This window comes from Platichthys flesus, chromosome 2 (genome assembly GCF_949316205.1).
Source record: "Platichthys flesus chromosome 2, fPlaFle2.1, whole genome shotgun sequence".
NCBI classification, from domain to species: domain Eukaryota; kingdom Metazoa; phylum Chordata; class Actinopteri; order Pleuronectiformes; family Pleuronectidae; genus Platichthys; species Platichthys flesus.
Genome location: NC_084946.1, coordinates 27,794,520 through 27,813,214, shown reverse-complemented (window position 1 = coordinate 27,813,214; position 18,695 = coordinate 27,794,520). Strand labels below are relative to the sequence as shown.

Below are 18,695 nucleotides of genomic sequence, written 5' to 3'. Positions count from 1 at the left end.
ACACAAAGCAAACAAGCTAAAGTTCGGACTTACTGTCCACTAACAAAAATAACAGGTCAACGCAATTCGGCCTTTTTAACTCTCACTAACGAGGGAAATACACTCAGACATTCACTGTTACTTCTTCTTTGTCTTTTCATCCTCTCTTTTTAGAAGACCGTAAATCTATTTCCTGTCTTTTGTAAATATTCATATTTAAAATTGTTCGTACTTTTTAACCCTAAAATCCGCGGTATTCGTAGTGGAAGGCAAAGATAGAATTTAATTGCAGAGGAGTGTATATACGACAATATTAACTTCTTCTTTTGTATTATCTCTGAAATTGCTGTGGTTGTTGTGTTGCCTCCAGGGGGCGCTGAGGCAGTGGGTGTTATGTCAAGGTATAAAAAACGACCAAGTGTTGCTTTAAGATGAGGCACATTTGTGTACTTTATGTTCTAAACGTATGAAATACCTGCAGTGGATTGCGTTTAAATACACAATCTTTTTTAACTTTGACTTCCTCCCGCCCACAAACACACATCCAGCAGCCGGGGGTTGAGATGGATGGAGTGTTTGGTGACTGACAGTTTGAATCGTCTGCACCTCAGACGTATTCTAATGGAGCCTTGAAGAAACCTAGGAAAAGAAGGGAAACTTCCCGACAGCAGGAGGAGAGGAGCCATTACTCTCAGCTCGCATAGCAAAGCTGACAGAGGAAGATTAATACTTCAATCTCAAAATCATTCTTTTAGTGGCAGTTTTTAGAAAATCGCTTTGTGCACAGAGTGAGATGTTAATTTTGTTCTGCACTGCATGCTTCAACAGCCGGTCCTTCATCCTCCAGGCTGTTCTCTTTGAGCATCGTTGCACCCCCCCTGTATTGATATAATAAGAATAATCCATGTGTGGAGTCTATAGTCACAATCGATCATTGTTTAGATGCACATCAGTGATTAGTGGAAGATGACGTCACTGGTTTGTTGGACTTCTGAATGATTAAAAACAAGATGTTGCACAAATGCCATTTTAATATGAAAAATGAAAGTTGTGTCATATTTCAAATTGTTGCACAAACCACTGCGGTAATGACAAACAGGGAATTTGTTAACGACCATCTGTTGAAGGGCTTCCTGCTTATTTTTATATATTTTTAAATGAAGAATGTTATGATGTGATCATTATTCAAAACATAGTAACATCATATTCGTAGCTTTAATAGTGAAGTGACATTTTTATATTTTTCTTTTAACCCATTTTGCGTTAATATTTCCTTTTTTCACCTGGAGAATGGGAACGCAGCATTTGAAACTTTCTTTCTGACAATAAATCCAGATTCTAATTCTAACTGTTGTTTGGAATTTAATGTTAATTAAATATATATCATAATAAATGATGGGAATTGGATTAGTAGCTTCATCGTGAACGTACCTCTGCAGACTGACTTGGTACTCACTAGTTTACCTAAACCATACCTATAAGTTTATGGAATATAACTATTATACCATATAATCACATTTGGATTGGTCATTATATTGCAGGTGAGGAGCTGTTCTACTTAGAAAAAAAAGTTTCAACTGATCCGCGCGTATCATGGTCATATGGACGCACGCACAAGTGGTGTGTGGTATTTGTGTGTCCTTAAAGTTGTAAATGTTATTTTTCCTCCTGTAGATCTTATAAAACACACAAGTGACCATTGTGGGTCTGTTGTGTCTCCGTTCACCTCAGCTCTCAGTAAACACTTGAACACACTCTTGTTTTTCAGAGGACGCACCTTTCTGCTGACATCCTGCAGTTTTTACCTCTTGTGTGTAGTTTACATTCCAGTGATCGGCTCCACCGGATGTTAGATATCACACTTTGAGAAGAAGCTGCTGTCACAGGTTTTCATTCTGAAACAGGGAGTAATAAAATATCTTTTGCTTTTTAGACTTGACAGAGGCCATTATTTTCCCCGGGTAGCGTAATGTGAAAGTCTGGAGGCAAAGTATCTGTCAGCCACGCGTCAGGAGTGTGATGGATTAGTACAGGTGGAGAACTCACTCCCTTTTCAGAGCTGCTCTAAATGCAAAGTTAAAATCCTCCTTTTAAATTCACGTCCCACTGCAACTGGAAGACTTCTGATTTCCTTATTTCAGTCGATCCCTGTGCACCTTATGATTTGAAAACGTATTTCCAGGGTCCAGAGGCAAAGACGGAAATGTGTGTAACTACATATTGATAGTTATTTTTTTTTTATTCCTTTCATTATGTTTATGGAAATTTATTTTATTGGTGAAACCCACAGAGGGTTTGAGAATATCTGGGAAGGCAAGGTGGTGAATAAACCTCTGGATAATGAAATTACATATTGTAATGTTGCTTTTGAAAATTACCGAGTGTGTGTGGGAGCGTGTGTGTGTGTGTGTGTGTGTGTGTGTGTGTGTGTGTGTGTGATCTCCAGAAATACTCATTCAGCTGTTGCGGCATCACACGTGTCGACTCCACTGATTGGACTTTAATGTGGTTTTCAGGGGAAGATGAGTTAAGTGATTCATTTGGATTCAGCGAAGAGGAGCTCAGGTGGGGGGGGGGGTGTGGGGGTGGGGGGTGCAGTTACAGTCAAAACAAGCTGATGTAATTGTTTTCTGATTGCCACTCACAAACGGCTCGATCCAACTGGGAACGCTGGGAGGATGCTGTGGTTTTTAAAAGAAAGAAAAACAGAAAAGATTCGAAAAAACGCACTTTACTAAACACCTCTGTTTCCCCTCTATAGCTCCGCCCACTCCCATCGCTCCGCCCGAGCTGCTCGCCGTCGGCGCCACCTACCTGTGGATCAAGCCCAACGCCAACAGCATCATCGGCGACGGGCCCATCATCCTGAAGGAGGTGGAGTACCGCACCACGTCGGGGAACTGGGCGGAGAGCCACGTGGTCGACGCCCCCACCTACAAGCTGTGGCACCTGGACCCGGATGTGGAGTACGAGATCAAGGTCCTGCTGTCCCGACCCGGGGAGGGGGGGACGGGGCCGCCGGGGCCGCCGCTGGTCACCAGGACGAAGTGCGCAGGTGAGTGCGGCCACGTTCGATCCCTCAGCTTCGTTTGTTTCATGGGTTCTACTTTGAGACCGGACTTTCTAACAGGTGCTTGGTTCTGCTCCACTGGCTGAGAAGGACTCTCAGGCCGGTCTCTTGGGTTTAACCTCATTCTATCATGAGGGCGTCTGTTCAGCAGCTTATCACGACCCATGGTTACGTTTTATCGTGAGTCGACCTCTAGTGGCCATACTGATTATGACAGGGGCAAAGTAACCATGATGGTGAAGGAAGAACGGATTTGTCCCTCTTCCTAAGTTGTTCATATTATTCATAACGTTGACGTCAAAGGTCCGGTTCTTAATTCAGGAGACGTTCCTGTTGGTTGTATCAGCGGGTCGAGAACCCATGTGGTCGTTGTAGCTTGAGGATTCTTCTTCTTCTCTCTCTCCATCCCGCTCCAGCTTCTGGTTTCATCCCTTTCTTTCTCTTTTCTTTTCTTCTTCATCAGTGTTTTGCTCCTATACTTCACTTCACATGTATCTCCTCCCTTCTGTCTTTTCTCTCAACCTCTTCTTCTATTCCTTCTCCTCTTCTGTGTCTCACAGCCCTTCTCTCCATTCCTCTCCCCCCTTTTTTCTCTCTTCATCTGTTTTTTTCGTTACCATCTCTTTCTCCGTCTGTCGTTGTCACTCAGCCTCTTCATCCCCAGAGCCGTCTCTGATGCAAACAGAGACAGAAGCCTTTGTCCGTGATTTTATGTTTTCATCTTGAGAGCAGCAGAGATGGAGGGATGGAGAAAAACGGAGAAGGAGAAAGTGAATGAAAAGTGAGTCAGCTCAGTGTGTGTCTAACCTCTGTGTGACTGTGGAGGGGGGGGGGGGGGGGGGATTCATTTCTATTCTGCTTTTGATGAGGCTGGTTTTGTTTGACTGTGTGCGTCTCTGTCTTTATGTGTGTGTGTTTGTGTGTGTGTGTGTGTGGTGGTCTTTGTAAGTTATATTAGAAACTTTGTTGGCAGGTGTTTTAGTTTAATTGGGATTTAATGTGTTGGTGTCTCACATATTTTATATTTCTCGGTGTATAATTGTGTCTTTTGCAATGTTTGTGTGTGTGAGTCTGTGTGTGTGTGTGTGTGTCACTCACTGAACTCTTCTCTGTTGCCACAACCAAATCAGTGACACTATCAAATCTCCACGGTCTTTTACTTTGAAAGTCCACATCAGATGGTGACTTGAATTAAAGTTTTTCTTTAATATAAAGTTTATTGAGAAATTACTTATTTTTTAAGAGCAAACTTTTCTCTAACACACGTAGTCATAACTTGTTTCATCATGAACCTTATTTATTATTTATCATCACTTCGTTCAGTTCATTTAATTTGATGTGCAGTCCACCCCCCCCCTTCTTTTTTCAACCATGTTAATCAGCAGGTGAAAACGAAGTGTTGATAGTAGAGACTCTCTCTCTCTCTCTCTTTCTCTCTCTCTCTCTCTCTCTCTCTCTCTTGTTCTATCACCCTTCTCTTTATCCACCTTTCTCTGTTATTATATAGAAACGATAGATGGATAAATGGATAGACAGATGAAAGGGTAGACAGAGGAGAATAAGATGAGAGGAGACGAGGTTGAGGTTAAGGGAGCAGAGCGGTGGAGAGACAGTGGACGTGAAGTACAACAGTGGTTGTGGTCACTTTATGTGTGTGTGTGTGTGTGTGTGTCTGTAAAGCGTCGGAGAGAGAAACATGTGTTTCTGGGTGAGTGCTGCTGTGTGAAGCTGTCACAGCGATCCACAGGGTGTTTTGTGTGTGTGTGTGTGTGTGTGTGTGTGTGTGTGTGTGTCTGAATGTGTGATAGGATTGGAGCAGGCAGGTATGACAGATGATCAGAAGCCTGCTGGCTACTTGCAGTGTTAATGTGTGAGTGTGCGTGTGTGTGAGTGTGTGTGTGTGTGTGTGTGTGTGTTTTGGCCTCCACACCTGTGGTCACCTCTCTGCTCACGTTAGCGTCGACATCAGGTTCCATCATCACGATGCAGCAGCTCCGTGTCATCAGAGTTTCTAAGTGGTGGTCCTCCATGTTGTTTGGTGTCAACGACTATTTATCAAAACTACCTGAACTTTTATCTCCACCTTCCAAGCAGCTCGTGGTGTCACTGTATCTCCAGATGGTTTAAATGAACCAGAGGAGAAATATGTCTGATTATTGTTCGTCAACTTTATGTCTGATGCTGTGAAATGATCTGTGAAGAAGAGTCGATGAAACTTAAAGACATTAAATGAACAAGGCTAATTTAAATGGTCCATAATCATCATCATAAAACAGTTTAATGTTTTAGATTATTTTGGGACAGAGCACAAGTGGAAGGGGGAGAGAGAGAGAACGAGTGAACTGAAGTGAACATGAAGCCAGAAATATGATAACAATATTAATAAATAAATAAGTTTATCAGAGCATCAACTGGTGCGAGAACATTCCTCATAATCTGTGCGCCTCCTGACGGCGGATTAGAGTCTGGTTTATTAATTACAAAGATCCTCGATAAGTTTTGTTCAGACTTTATCTCAGCAGCTGATTTATCCAGAGCGAAACCGACTCTGTTTCTCAGGCTCAGAATCTTCAGGAGAGATATTAAAATCCAAAAAACAGCTTCAGTGTCACTGCGGGAAACTGTCAAGTGAAATATCTCAACGGGGACCACTGGTAACTGGTGTACTCCCATTAACTCTCCTCCGTTCTGACAAAAAACACAGACGGACAAACATTTCTCTCAGTGAAATAAAAAAGGTTGAAAGGAACGAGAGAGAGAGAGACATTAGAGAAACAGAGAAAATATAATTGGTTTAACACAGAATAATGAAAAGCGTCACCTCCTCTGCAGCCGCTGGCCTCCTGTTGATCAGGAGAGTGGCCCCAGAGGCTTTTAGTCTGAATCAGGCTCATATACAAGTTTAAATGATGAATTAAAAACACAACCTGTCAGATTTGATTCTCAACCGAAGTTTCACTCAACCGCTATTAAGTGGGAATTACACAGAACCCCTCTGGTTTCCCACTGTCTGCTCCGAGCTCCGGTGTGGGATCCACCGCTGGAGCTCCGGACGCTCAGAATAGGATTCAGGCTATTTCACCCGAAGCTGTAATGGCTCTGAGGAATTTGGAAAAGCGATTTTTATCCGTGTGCCTCGTCTAGCGTGGCACATTTGTGAGCGGAGAGGAGAGGAGATCGAGGAGCGAGGATGAACTCTCCATTTGGCTGGAGGTGCCGGGAGGACGCGGCCTTGATGGTGATTGATTTCATCGTGCTCGCCTCCTCCCTCCCCCCTCCTCTCTCCTCTCTCCTCGTTTCTTTGGGAATGATTCCTCCCCCTGTCTTCTTGTGGGTCATTGTTCCCTCTCTCCTTGTTTCTCACTCCAGATGTTCCCTCACCTGTCCGACGGTTCTGTGACATCACCACGCTTCTGTCTCCTCACTCCACCCGCCCTGATCTCCCTCTCTTAAGTTTTTGTCGACACACACAAACGCACTCCCTTCTCATTTCGCCTCCCTGCTCCTCCTTCATCTTCCTCTCCTCCTCCCTCACCCCTCTGTGTTCTCTCCTTCCTGGTTAATATCACCTTAAACTCAATATTCACCAAACATAAAACGGGGGGGAATCTGCGCAGCCTCTATAAATATCAGCTTTTCTCAGCATCCTCGTCTAACCTCCTCCTGCCCCCCCCCCCCCCCCCCCGTCTCCTCCTTATGAACTCACGCTCCTGCACGAGGGATGATAATGTAAGTGTTGGCTAATATGCTTCCCTATAAAGATGGACTTTTAATTCACCTGCTGTACATAAATCCTCTCAAGCATCTTCTCTGCTCCTCCAGCGTTTCATTTTCCTCCCCTCTTCTTTATACGAGACAGATGCTAATGTGAATGTTGGCTAATATGCAGCTCTCTGTAAAGACTTCATTCACCTGAGGGTTATATAGCTCCTCTCCCTGTCGCACACAGTTCTTATGAAGCAGGCTCTTTATGTGAAGGATGGTAATGTGACTATTGGCTAATGCGCGGCTCCATAAAGATGGATTTTTGATTCACTTGCCGAGGGAACTCCTGATGTGGAGGACGTTCTGCCGAGCCAAGCAGTTCAGGTGGATACCAGAGAGTCAGTGGATCCTCTCTGCAGGAAACAGTTTAGAATGAAACCACTCCGAGCTCTAGAGGAACCACACGGTATTACATCATTCTCAAGCTCAACCCCTTACTCCGAGAAATACAATTTCTGTGATTAGTTTCATAATTCACCTCCTGACGCGACCTGGACACTGATGGACTTGAGGTCACAAGTCCGAGGGGATCAGCCCCCCCGACCGGTGTCCATGTTTGCTGCTCCACAGTCCTTTACCCCCTCATAGGGGGTTACCACTGTAGTGAGGGAACCAGTTGAGACCCTGAAGGTTCCAGTGCTCCTCCAACTCGGCCTCCACATATTTGCTCACCTGTGCTAATTGGCTTTGACTGTCCAGTCTTTCCAAGGGGCGGTAACTTCCAGCCGGACCACTTGTTTGGTAGAGTTTGATCCCCTGGCCATCATGAAGTGGTCACAATGTTGTTCCAGCACTTGGGGGTGCTCTGTCTTCTCCTCACCTCTTATGACGAGTACCAGTTTCCTTTTGGAGGGTGCAGGTTCTGTCTGAGCTGATTGAATCTGTCGTTGACCTTGGGAGCTGCTCGTGCCACCTTCAAGCCTTCAGCTTGGTCCTCTCCTGTCTTTTCCTTTCTTTGGGCGCATTCATCCATTCTTGCTGCTCTCCAACATAAAGAAGTATGAGCTGGACAATCTTGAACCAGAACAGCTGTTTTTCATCTCTTGCCCGGATGCTTTGTGGAGTGAAGGAGGCTTTCGTACCCGAGGGAGCCTTTTTGTTCCCACCATGCTAAGAGCAAGTGCACCAATCACATGCTGGTGCAAAGTGGCTGGTTGTGCTGGTGAAAGCTCTGAGTTCAGTGTTCGGTTTAAGAGTCGTCCTCAGTTCCTCGCAGCCTGGACACAAACCCACTTCCTCATTGTACCGGGAGAAGGAGGCGGTTTGTAGGAATTCTCTCTTCCAAATTAAGAGTCTATCAGGTAGTTGTTTAGCGGCAGGAATAAGCTATTACCTCACATCTTCCTGTTTTTATTTTATTGTTGATAATAAGAAATGTTTTTATTATTCCTATTCTCGTAGCTGTAGATTGAAACTCAACATAAGTGTTCCACTGAAAACAGCAGGAGGCTTCAATCCTTCCATTTTACTTTGTGTCCAGCTTTGCTCCGGAGCCACGATAAAGCTTTTCTCCTCTGGAAAACATTAAAGTAGGAGAATCCATCTTCACAGGAGGGCACGTTATTCAACCCTCGTGAAATCACACTTTTAAGAAGAGAGACGACTTGAGCGGAGGATCAGACAAACCTGCGTCCGCTTGTGCTCTTATTTCTTATTTCTGTTCCCAGAATACCTTGTGATGCTCTCGACCGTTTCTCTCTCTTCTTCTAAAACCCAATATCCTGCTGCCTGAGCTCCCCCTCTTTCCTCATGTGAGGTCATTCCACTGCTCACACGCCGAGACCGACAACCCCCCCCACTGAGCGCTGTTCCTTTCTTTTAAATTTCCTCCTCTTTGAAGTTCTCTTATGTCTCGTTAGTCTTTACAGCTTTGTTGAAATGTTGAAATCCTGCCGATGGAGTGCGTCGTCTTATGAACGGAGACATGTCGGTTGCAGGGACTTAAAAGTCACTTTTTAAACAGGAGCTTGTGCAGGTGAACGTGTTGTTGGGGCTTCACGTCTCCACCTCTGGTCTGTGTTGGTCTGTAACTGTCCCAGTACAGTTCAGCGGGTTTGTACTTCCAGTCCAATGTTTCAGGCCATCAGACCATGTGATTAAACCAACCTGTCAGGGGACTCTACTTCACGTCACACTTAGTATATGAATTGAATCAAGGGCATACATACAGTACCACGTAATGCAACCATGGTCCCTATACTATAAATCAAAAATAATGAGTGAAGCCTTCAGAACGGCCTTCAACACAGCGATTCAAACCAGCCCTATAATGAGATTTTAGTCTTTTATTCTATCAGCTTTGAAACCAGTAGGAGTTCTGTTCTTATTGGTTTTAACCTGGTTCGACCTCGAGAGCAGTTGTGTGGACACTCTGAAGGACAGTGAATGTAGCTCCAGCTCGTCCCCCCCCCCCCCGAAGAAAACCTTTTAATTTTCATTTTTAAGGTTTGTTAAGGTTCCAAAACCATAATTTATTCTTCAATCAATAGTGTGAAAAGATTATATTACAGAAAAGATGAACATGTTGTGTTATTTTCTGACGATTGCACACTGCTACATACAGATGCATTTTGTTTAGAAATTGCAGAATATGAATTGGACCAATGTCAACAATAGCAACACAAATCATAAACTACATATTTAAAAAAACAAATATCAAACAGGTTTAACAAAGTTTGAAGATGATTAAAGGGTTAATTTATAGGGTTAAACACACACACACACACACAGACACACACTCAGCCCTCAGACAAAATGCAATATATTGGAAGGTGTATAAAACCTTATGAATCAAACATTATGAATCGCGCCGGTCGATATGTTTGCCCCAAAGAGAGATGAGTCTGCAGCCCTTTTATTATCCAACCCTTCTGAGAATATCTGTGTGTGTGTAGGTGTTTTTGTTAGAGTGTGAGTGAGTGTGTGTCTCTGTGTGTGTGTGTGTGTGTGTGTGTTCCTTCTCCGTGTTTGAATATGTATTTTTTGTGTCTGAGGACTGAAGGATCTTTTCATCATCAGATCAATCAGAGCAATGGGACTTGGGACAGGCTGTGAATACGAGATCACCATGAAAACACGAGGGGGGGGGGGGGGGCACAGCAGCCGACTGATGGCACACTCTGTCCTGTCCTCAATAACTTCCTGCTGAGATGCCCTTGAGCATGGCACCCAACCTCCAAATAATGGCCTCTCTCTTTTGTGTGTGCGAATGTTCCCTGAAGATTTGTCATCATCCAGACGACTTGGCACAGTTTGTGTTGCGGCTGCATTTTGATTCGCTACCGACGACAGAGAGTTCGACTCCCGTTTTCGAAAAAACAATAAAAACCTGAGTGTGGACCACAGCGGGTCGTGAAACAAGTCATTGATTTAACAATAGTCTACGGACAATGAGCAGTTTGAAAAAGTCAGGGCTCAGCGTTTTGCACACGTCCCAGAGGCTAAGCTAACGGAGCCGTGGGTTTCCTGTTGAGTGAACACAGGCTCGACCAATGAGAGGACTAGGATTAATCAATACAATGTACAGCTCTTAACAACTTTTAACCCAATCACTTTTATTACAAACAAATACAGAGTTGTACTTTGTGGTGTTGTGGAGAACAAAGAGATCCTGAGATGTTTGTTAAGACTTTCTAAACTTTCCAAGACGACTGGCAGGAACAATTCTGCAAGCTCTATAGATATTGGTGAAAAAGATTATTAAGTACTCTTCCTGTGTATTCAAAAAACTAATAATTTTAATACTTAAAATCCAACGAGGTACAGTATTCACTTCCCTCACGGCGCTAAGTGCTACCGATAAAAACACAAATCCAGAGAAGTCTACCCAGATACCCAACAACACTTCCGATCTTCCTAGTAACAGGCCTCTATTCTGAGGGTGTGTTACGCGCCTGTCATGCTGGAGAGCAGGAGGGAGTGTGTGTGTGTGGGGGGGGGGTGTGAAGTTTGTCTGACTGAGACGTGAGGTGAGAGCTGCTTAACAACCAGCGACAGACACACACAAGCACGAAGCAGGACTCGCATTATTCAGCACAAACGCACCGAGGTGCACACAAACCACGTGGACGCGTCACAAACAAAAAATTCAAACTTCACTGTACGACACAAACAGGCAAAGGTTGGTTGTGTAGTTGTTGCGCAGGAGACGCACAGCGAAACACTTGCAAATACGCAAACACACTTTTTTTTTTTCTGCACTCGCAGCAGTGTAGCGGTTGTAATCAACACTTAAGGGAGCTGTGAGCAGGCAGGACGAGTAACACCAGGGGGTGAGAGAAGGAGTGTGTGTGTCTGTGTGTGTGTGTGTGAGAGTGTGAGTGTGTGTGTGTAGAACAGATGAGGGTTGATAAATCTGAGGGGGAACTCAAAACTTGCAACGACCCTGTCTTGGATGAAGGAGGAAATAAACGACAAATACTAACAACACAAAAAACATCCCAGTGCTTTTCTTAAGACTTCATGAAATAGAACACCATGAAATCTGGGTAATAAGGTACCGTAGCACACACACGCAAACACACACAGACACACACACACACACACAAACACACAAACACACACACAGACACACACACACAACCAATGGGGCAGAGTAGAGCAGGAGAAATACAGACTCTTTATTAGAGGGAAATGTCGGCCATTTTGCCCACAAATGATTTGCTCACACACATCTGCACACTCACAGACACACAATGCTGCAGGGGTGTCTTTTGTTGCAAAGCCATCAAGATCCAATTTCTCCTTCATTAGGTCCGGGGAGGAGGCCGTGTACAGCCGCTAGGTAGCTAGCCTTGTCCCTGTCACCACACACACACTACACACACACTACACACACATTACACGCGCACACACGGACACACAAGGACACACAAGTAAGGTCTAAATGCCCCTTATCTTCCTCCAAACAAGAAACATCAATGAGAGCCTTGTAACAACAAAGCTGACACACACAGACACAACCACACACTCAGATTGCAATGAGTTTAAGCAGAGTGAGAAGGCCACAACAGACACACACACACCTAACACACACACAGACACACATTCACACAAACTACCTAATAAAAGAGGAGAGTTCAGTTCCCTCACAGGAGGAATAACAAGGTCTCAGAGACAGAGAATCATAGATTGTGTCTTTAATTGACCCGAGAGCCATTACTGTGTGTTTGATGTATGAACACACACGCACACGGCATCTCTCTCTTTCTCTCGCCCCCTCTCACCTCTCTAAGGGGGGGGGGGGGGGGGGGGGGGGGGGCAGTCGTATTGCAGTAAACAGAGCCAATCACTTTGGCATCACTCGTCCTCTTTAGCAGTCTGCAGCAGCTGGTGAGTGGATGGTGTACACACACACACAGGCAGACACACAAATGTATGAGAACAACTTTCAAACACATGATACCACAACTAAACGCAAAACTTTGGCTAGGAGATACATACACACAAGTAACAGCAGCTGTAGTTGGTCAAAAGGGAGGAGGCCGAGTGTGTGTGTATGTGTGTGTGTGTGTTTGTGTGTGTGTTATCTAAAAGGCAGACTGGATGAAACCCATTAAACAGAACTGGTTCGGCTGTAATTGGTGCTCTTTGGTAATTGGCCTGGTGGGGCCTATTTGAATTGTTTCCAGGGCAACAAGCTTGTTTCTCTATACCTAAGCACAGCGGGGGGGGCAGCAAAGAATGGAGGGAGGGAGAGAGGTAGGGAGAAAGAGACAGAGAGAGAGAGAGGGTGGAGGGGGCAATAACAGGTGAGGAGACGAAAAAGTGGTGATTGTAGATCAGAGAAGGAGGAGGATAGAATGATGGGAAGAAGGGAGGGAGGGAGAGAGAGACAGGGAGAGAGAGAGTCACAGAGAGAGAGAGCGATAGAGAGAGAGACAGAGAGAGAGAGGGTGGAGGGGGCAATAACAGGTGAGGAGACGAAAAAGTGGTGATTGTAGATCAGAGAAGGAGGAGGATAGAATGATGGGAAGAAGGGAAGGAGAAGAAAGATGGAGACAGAGGTGAGGAGTTTCTTTAGAGAACGGAAAGAAGAGCAGGAGAGATAGAATAAAAGCTGCAGAAAAGATCAATTAGCTTATCGTTATTATAAAATAAAAGAAACAATGGAACATTAAACTCGGCCTTTTCAGAATCCTGTGTAATAACATGGAGCGGATCCAACGGTTTGTGAATCTTTGGTAAAAGCCCCAAAAGAACCAGCATACGCTTTCAGACATTCACAAATGGACCAGTGCAGCGGCTATGGCAGAGTCCCAGCATCACCCCCCCCCCCACCGTCAGCCAAGTCTTATAATCACCAGCTCCATTCAACCGAGTCGGCCATGATGTTTTGATGATGTTCAATGAGGCACTGGGATCTCACAAGCTTTTACTGTCACTCAAAAGGCTCCACTACGCTCCACGCTGCTATTTCCCAGTCAAACCAGCACGGGAGAAGTCGACTTATTGTATCGCAATCGCCTCCGCGTCTGTATTCATCCTCTTCATGAGTGTGTGTGTGTGTGTCTGTGTGTGTGTGTCACCCTGATATATATTAGTTGCACATATAGGAAATCTTTTCTTTGCTTTTTCAACGACAGCATTTGAATTTGAATGTTTTTTTTCTGTCTTGACCTGAAACCGTTTTCTGTAATTAAGCCGTCAATTAAATTTTGAAGTTTAAAAACACTTTGTTGTGCGATTGTGTTTACACGTTTCGCACGAGAAGAGGAATCACAAACATGTGATGTGTCTCCTGTTGCTCACTCTTCTTCTCTGCTGTGATCACTTTCTGTGCTTCTGGTTACACATAAAAAAAACATGGAACATTAAAATATTAAAAACGCAGACGTTAACTTCTTTTTTAAAAGTTTAATCAAAACCCTGATATGAGCCAAATGCTCGGTTGTTCCTTTTGTTGCCAGGAACAGAGAAAAATAGGAAAACAAATGGAGCACAGAACTTCTCCCTTCATAGAACTCAGGCTTTTCCTCTTCTCTTCATCTCGTATTATAACTTCTCCCTCAGGCCTCGGCTTCGGTGAAGAGTCAGAAAATCCTGAGACCATCACCCGAGGCCAAGATGTCAGGTGTTATTGGAAACTTCAAGCTGCTTTAATTCTGTGTTTCCCACCTGCCGGGCTCCGTCTACATGATGCAGCCGGCTACTGTATCTCTGAACCTCCATATATCTCAGCAGTGGGCTCATGCTGGGGCCAGGGGGGGGGTCGGTTGGTGCTCAGAAGAAAGAACACAGGAAGTGAAAGAGGAAAAATAGGCTGTAGACTTTTCTCCCCACAGCTGGAGACGTTGCCAGAATCTCAAGTGATGTTTAGACTCTGAGTAAAAAAACAAACATCTCCAGTTCTTCATCAGATTGTATCTGCCTACTCTGAGGGGTAAGGACTATGAGACAAATTGTGATTTGTGAATATGGTCTATACAAATAATACTTGATTTGGTTGATACTCAGAGTGATTGGGTTTTCTCCATCCCACAATCCAGATGCATGTTTCCCTGTGTGGTCACTCCTGAATCGTGCGGGTGACCTGGGCACATCTGGCTCATTCTGACGTCTGATGTCAGGACCTGTGTTTGTATTAATGTGATTTGATTGGCTGGTTCCTGTGGTGGAGTATTTGCAAAGATGTGATTTCATTGGCCGGTGCAAAATTTGAGTTTTTCTTAAGTTTGTGCATCTTGTCCGCGATGCAACATATGACGTTTTTTTAACAGAGCTCCATAATCTCATGGTGACGTTGGCAGTGCTCAGGACACCCGCACACATTCAAAGTCGTAAAATTGGAGGACACACACACACACACACACACACACATCTTCAGTGTCTCTTCGCCTCCTCCTCCTCCCCCCCCTCCACTCCCCTCTTTCCCACTGTGATTTGTCTGAATGACTGTCCAACAAATTAACAATATCGCCGAAGTGATTTGCAGGAAATTACAATAAACTGCAAGAACCTCGTCAGAATGATAGAGAACTGCAGACTCCCTCTCCCCTCGCACGCCCACTGCTTCAATCTCTTGGCTAATAAATGTGCACACAATGGGGTTTGTCAACACACACACACACACACAGACCCACACACACTGAGGTGGAGGTGGAAAGCAGGAATTCACGCTGTGTGATCCCCAGTGAGAGCAGTCATTACTGCAAGGCAGTTTTCAGAATTGGAAAAGACACACAGACACACACACAAACAAACACACACACACACACACACACACACGCACACACACACACTTCATCTTCCTTGCTGATCCCTGTAAACCAACAACAATCCAAGTAACACACACAAACACACTCTCACAAATCCAGAAGTGATGGGCTGAATATTTGTGTGATTTTGTTTGTTTGAGTGTGTGTCTGTGTGCGTGTGTGTGTGATTGATTCGGAGGCTGAAGGCTGATTGCTTTCTCAACTTCCACATTCCATCAGAGGGCACAGTAATAACCGCCCAGATATCTTCTTAGAGAATTGTTGTTTGCGTTTGTGTGGGTTTTGAAGTCAGCGCATGTTGATTACCTTCGATTTACTGGCCTCTTATGACTGTGTGTGTCTGTGTGTGTGTGTGTGTGTGTGAGTGTTTGAAGCTGTTCTTCCCTCAGCCCATCACTTACCCTCCGCCCTGCTGGTCCACACCCACACTGGAGTAGCAGTGGAACTTGAATCTCCTTGATGAGGCTGACGTGTGTTGTTCAGCTTCTCTGCAGAACTGTTAGAAAGGCTCGTTGTTGTTTGTGTGTCCCCTCGAGTGCAGAGCAGCTTCCGTAAAGAAATGTAAAGAAAGAAAATACAAGTTCTTGGACACGTGGGTTAACCTCCTCACACAGAATGACATGCACACAATGAACAGAGTGTACATCTGCAACAACAGGGTGCAAATGTACATGCTTGGCATCTCAACACAGGTAACACAAAAGCATCAGTACACATGTTACTGCGTCAGAGGAAATAAAGATGTAACACAAAACATAAATTTGTGATTCTAATTTGATTGAGAAGAAAAAACACAAGTTACAAGATGAAAGAGAAAAATATGGAAAGAAAAGGAAAAGGGAAAAGTCAAGAGTCGGTTTCCTTGTGTGAGGCAGTTAATGAAGCCAGCCAGACACACACACACACACACACACAGGCACTCACTCACACACACACACACACACACACACACACACTCTTATCACTAATACCGAAGTGAATGGGTGGGATTCACTCACCACAGCCGATAGTAATAAGTGGACATAAAGGAGCGGCTGCGTGTATGTGCGTTTTATTATTGTGTGTAGTTGTTGTGTAAAGACAAGTTGTGCGTCAGCAGGGAAATGTGTATTTGTGTGTGTGTGTGTGTGTCTGTGTCGAGCTCATTAAGAGTAGCCAGCAGACTTCAGTGACCTCTCTGTTCTTTGTCCAGTTCCTCGCTGCTGATGGGAGCTGGGGGTTGTGTGTGTGTGTGTGTGTGTGTGTGTGTTTGTGTGTGTGTTTGTGTGGGGTGGGGGGGGTTTGTGGAGCAGCATGCAAATGAAGGCGACAACAGAGCAGGAAGCAGATCATTAGAGAGAGTGGTAACACAAAAAAACAACAAGGAAAATTGAAAGGGGGGGAAGAACGGATAGAAAAACCAGAACCAACCCACCTGATGGACGGATTGTAGAGGGATGGAGAAAGATGGAGGAATAGAACTAAATGACAAGGAAGAGATGGAACGACTGAGAGAGAGAGATTACACACGTGGAAAGATGTTCAACTAAAATAAAAGTGTGTAAGTTTTAAACCTGCCAGCTGGGATCGAACTTACGAGTTCTTTTACCGTAATATACGATTTGTGCACGAACACTTTGGGTCCATTATTTTCAACGTAAATGAATCCAGGCCCCACATTTGTCGTTTGAGGTCGTTCGGTAACACAAAAAGTTTGTGTTCCTTTATCAGCGCTGACAACAGAGTCTGGAATCTGCATGAGGGGGTAGAGCGGTTCAAAGTGGCCCCACAGTCCGTCAGATTGAGATCCGACTGCAGGACGCTCATCAAGGTTGTGTTTGAAGCTTGTCGGGATGAAAGTTTTACTTTAACCTTATTGTTCAGCAGCAAAATGTAATTTATGAAGTATTTTTAGACGTAGAGCGAGATGTCTTCTAACCAGAAGGTCAGTCAGAAGGTTCGATTCCCAATCCGTACACCAGATGTTCTCGGGCAAATACCGAGCCCCTGAATCGCCCCTGATGGCTCCGCCCACAGAAGCACTGTGTTAATGGGGGGAATGGAAACTAACCAGTACTGTGAAGCAGTTTCACGAAACACCAGGAGCTTTCCATTGAGTCCCGACCAGCAGGTCACAGTCACAACATCTCTTCTGACTGGTTCTCTCTTCCAGTCGCTGGTCACTCGCTCGGTTTTCTTCTCTGAACTGGTTTGCTGTGTGTGTTTTTCTTGAGTGAAGTCGTGATTCAATAAATCCCACTCACCTCTGAGTTCTTCTCACAAAGGGAAACCATGTCGCGGGACGCCAGTCAATACTCTCCCATTAAGCCGGTGGACAAGACAACACAGACACAAATAAACGCACAAAAGACTCTAATGGTCCTGCAGAATCTCTGTGTTTAGACCCTGTTTAACACACACAAACACACACACACAGACACACATCCTCACTCAAAGGCACAGCAGGTGTATTTTGAAATGCTCAGTCGATGCCTGTGACATTTGCAAAGAGGCGTCTCAGCACAGAGACACAGACGACCTCTCCTCTTGTCTCTTCAATCTGCAGAGACACGGAGATAAAGAAACTCGATAACCAACTGAAATACACAAATAAATAAACTACAACACAACGTGGACCTGGATTGTGTATTCGCTCGATTATGGACAAAGACACTTCATCTCTTTTAATACAGTGCTAATGAGCGTTAGACGCAGAATCCAATCACACCGACCAGTTAGTGCTAATCCCAATTAAACCATGACAGGGTGTTCTAATGTGCGGTTTATGTTTTGTTGATTTTTTTATAATACCCATTAGTGTGTTATTGCAGCGTAGACCCACCACTCACTATATCCGACACCTAAGTTTCTCAAGTGCTTATTCCCCTGTGACGTTTAAGATCTGATTATAATTTGAGTTTCTCCCTAACAGTCACGTCGAGTCACATCAGGAGTTCTGACCACTTTGCTGTTGTGGGTCGACACTTGCAGCTCATCAAGGAAATACAACAGTTGTGATATAAAAATACACATACACAGTATTTGCTTTTACTAGGATCTAAAGCTAAAGTGTCCAAAGACTTAAGATTAACTGAAATCTCCCTCTTCTCAGTTTTGTGCGATCCTGTCGTCTCTTTAGAGGAGTTGTCGTACTCTGTGAAGCTAAAGACGTGGGGGGGGGGGGGGGGGGGGGTGTTCGACACCTCATTAATAAGAGAAGTGCTTTGTGTGACGCTAACACGAGGATATGCAACGATAATGAGAAAAGCATTAATTGGACACGCGACAGGTAATTTGGTCACTTTTTTTTTTTCCCACGACCACACAGTTGCCACACGCTTCACACAGTAACACAACTTTAGTTCTGCCTCACAGATAACACACAGGGCTGGATGTCACAATGTCCTCCAATTTAATGAAGAGAAATTAGAGAGTAGTGCTACCCCCCCCCCCCCCCCGTGTCTTCCAGCCTCTTAATTAAGCGTCCGGTTCACAGCTAGGATATGAAAGTCCGGGAGACACACAACTAAATTGGCACCGGGGCTGTTATCTGATTTCAACATGTGTTCTAATGATGGTGCAAAGTGATCCGTCCGATCCCGGCTGCGTCCGAGTGGGAAACACATTCTCCTCGTGTCAGCTGGGGATTCAAACCAACGATGTCAATCAGTAGATTTGTCCAGGGC

At 44.6% G+C, this 18,695-nt stretch overlaps 1 protein-coding gene across 1 annotated transcript in view; it reads left to right on the top strand.

The window, feature by feature from the left end:
* Positions 1-18,695, top strand: part of ptprt (protein tyrosine phosphatase receptor type T) — a 193,460-nt gene that overhangs the window by 69,169 nt on the left and 105,596 nt on the right. Inside the window, exon 8 of the mRNA XM_062409429.1 lies at positions 2,741-3,034. Coding sequence (XP_062265413.1) covers positions 2,741-3,034 — 294 coding nt within the window. The remainder of the gene's footprint in view (positions 1-2,740; positions 3,035-18,695) is intronic.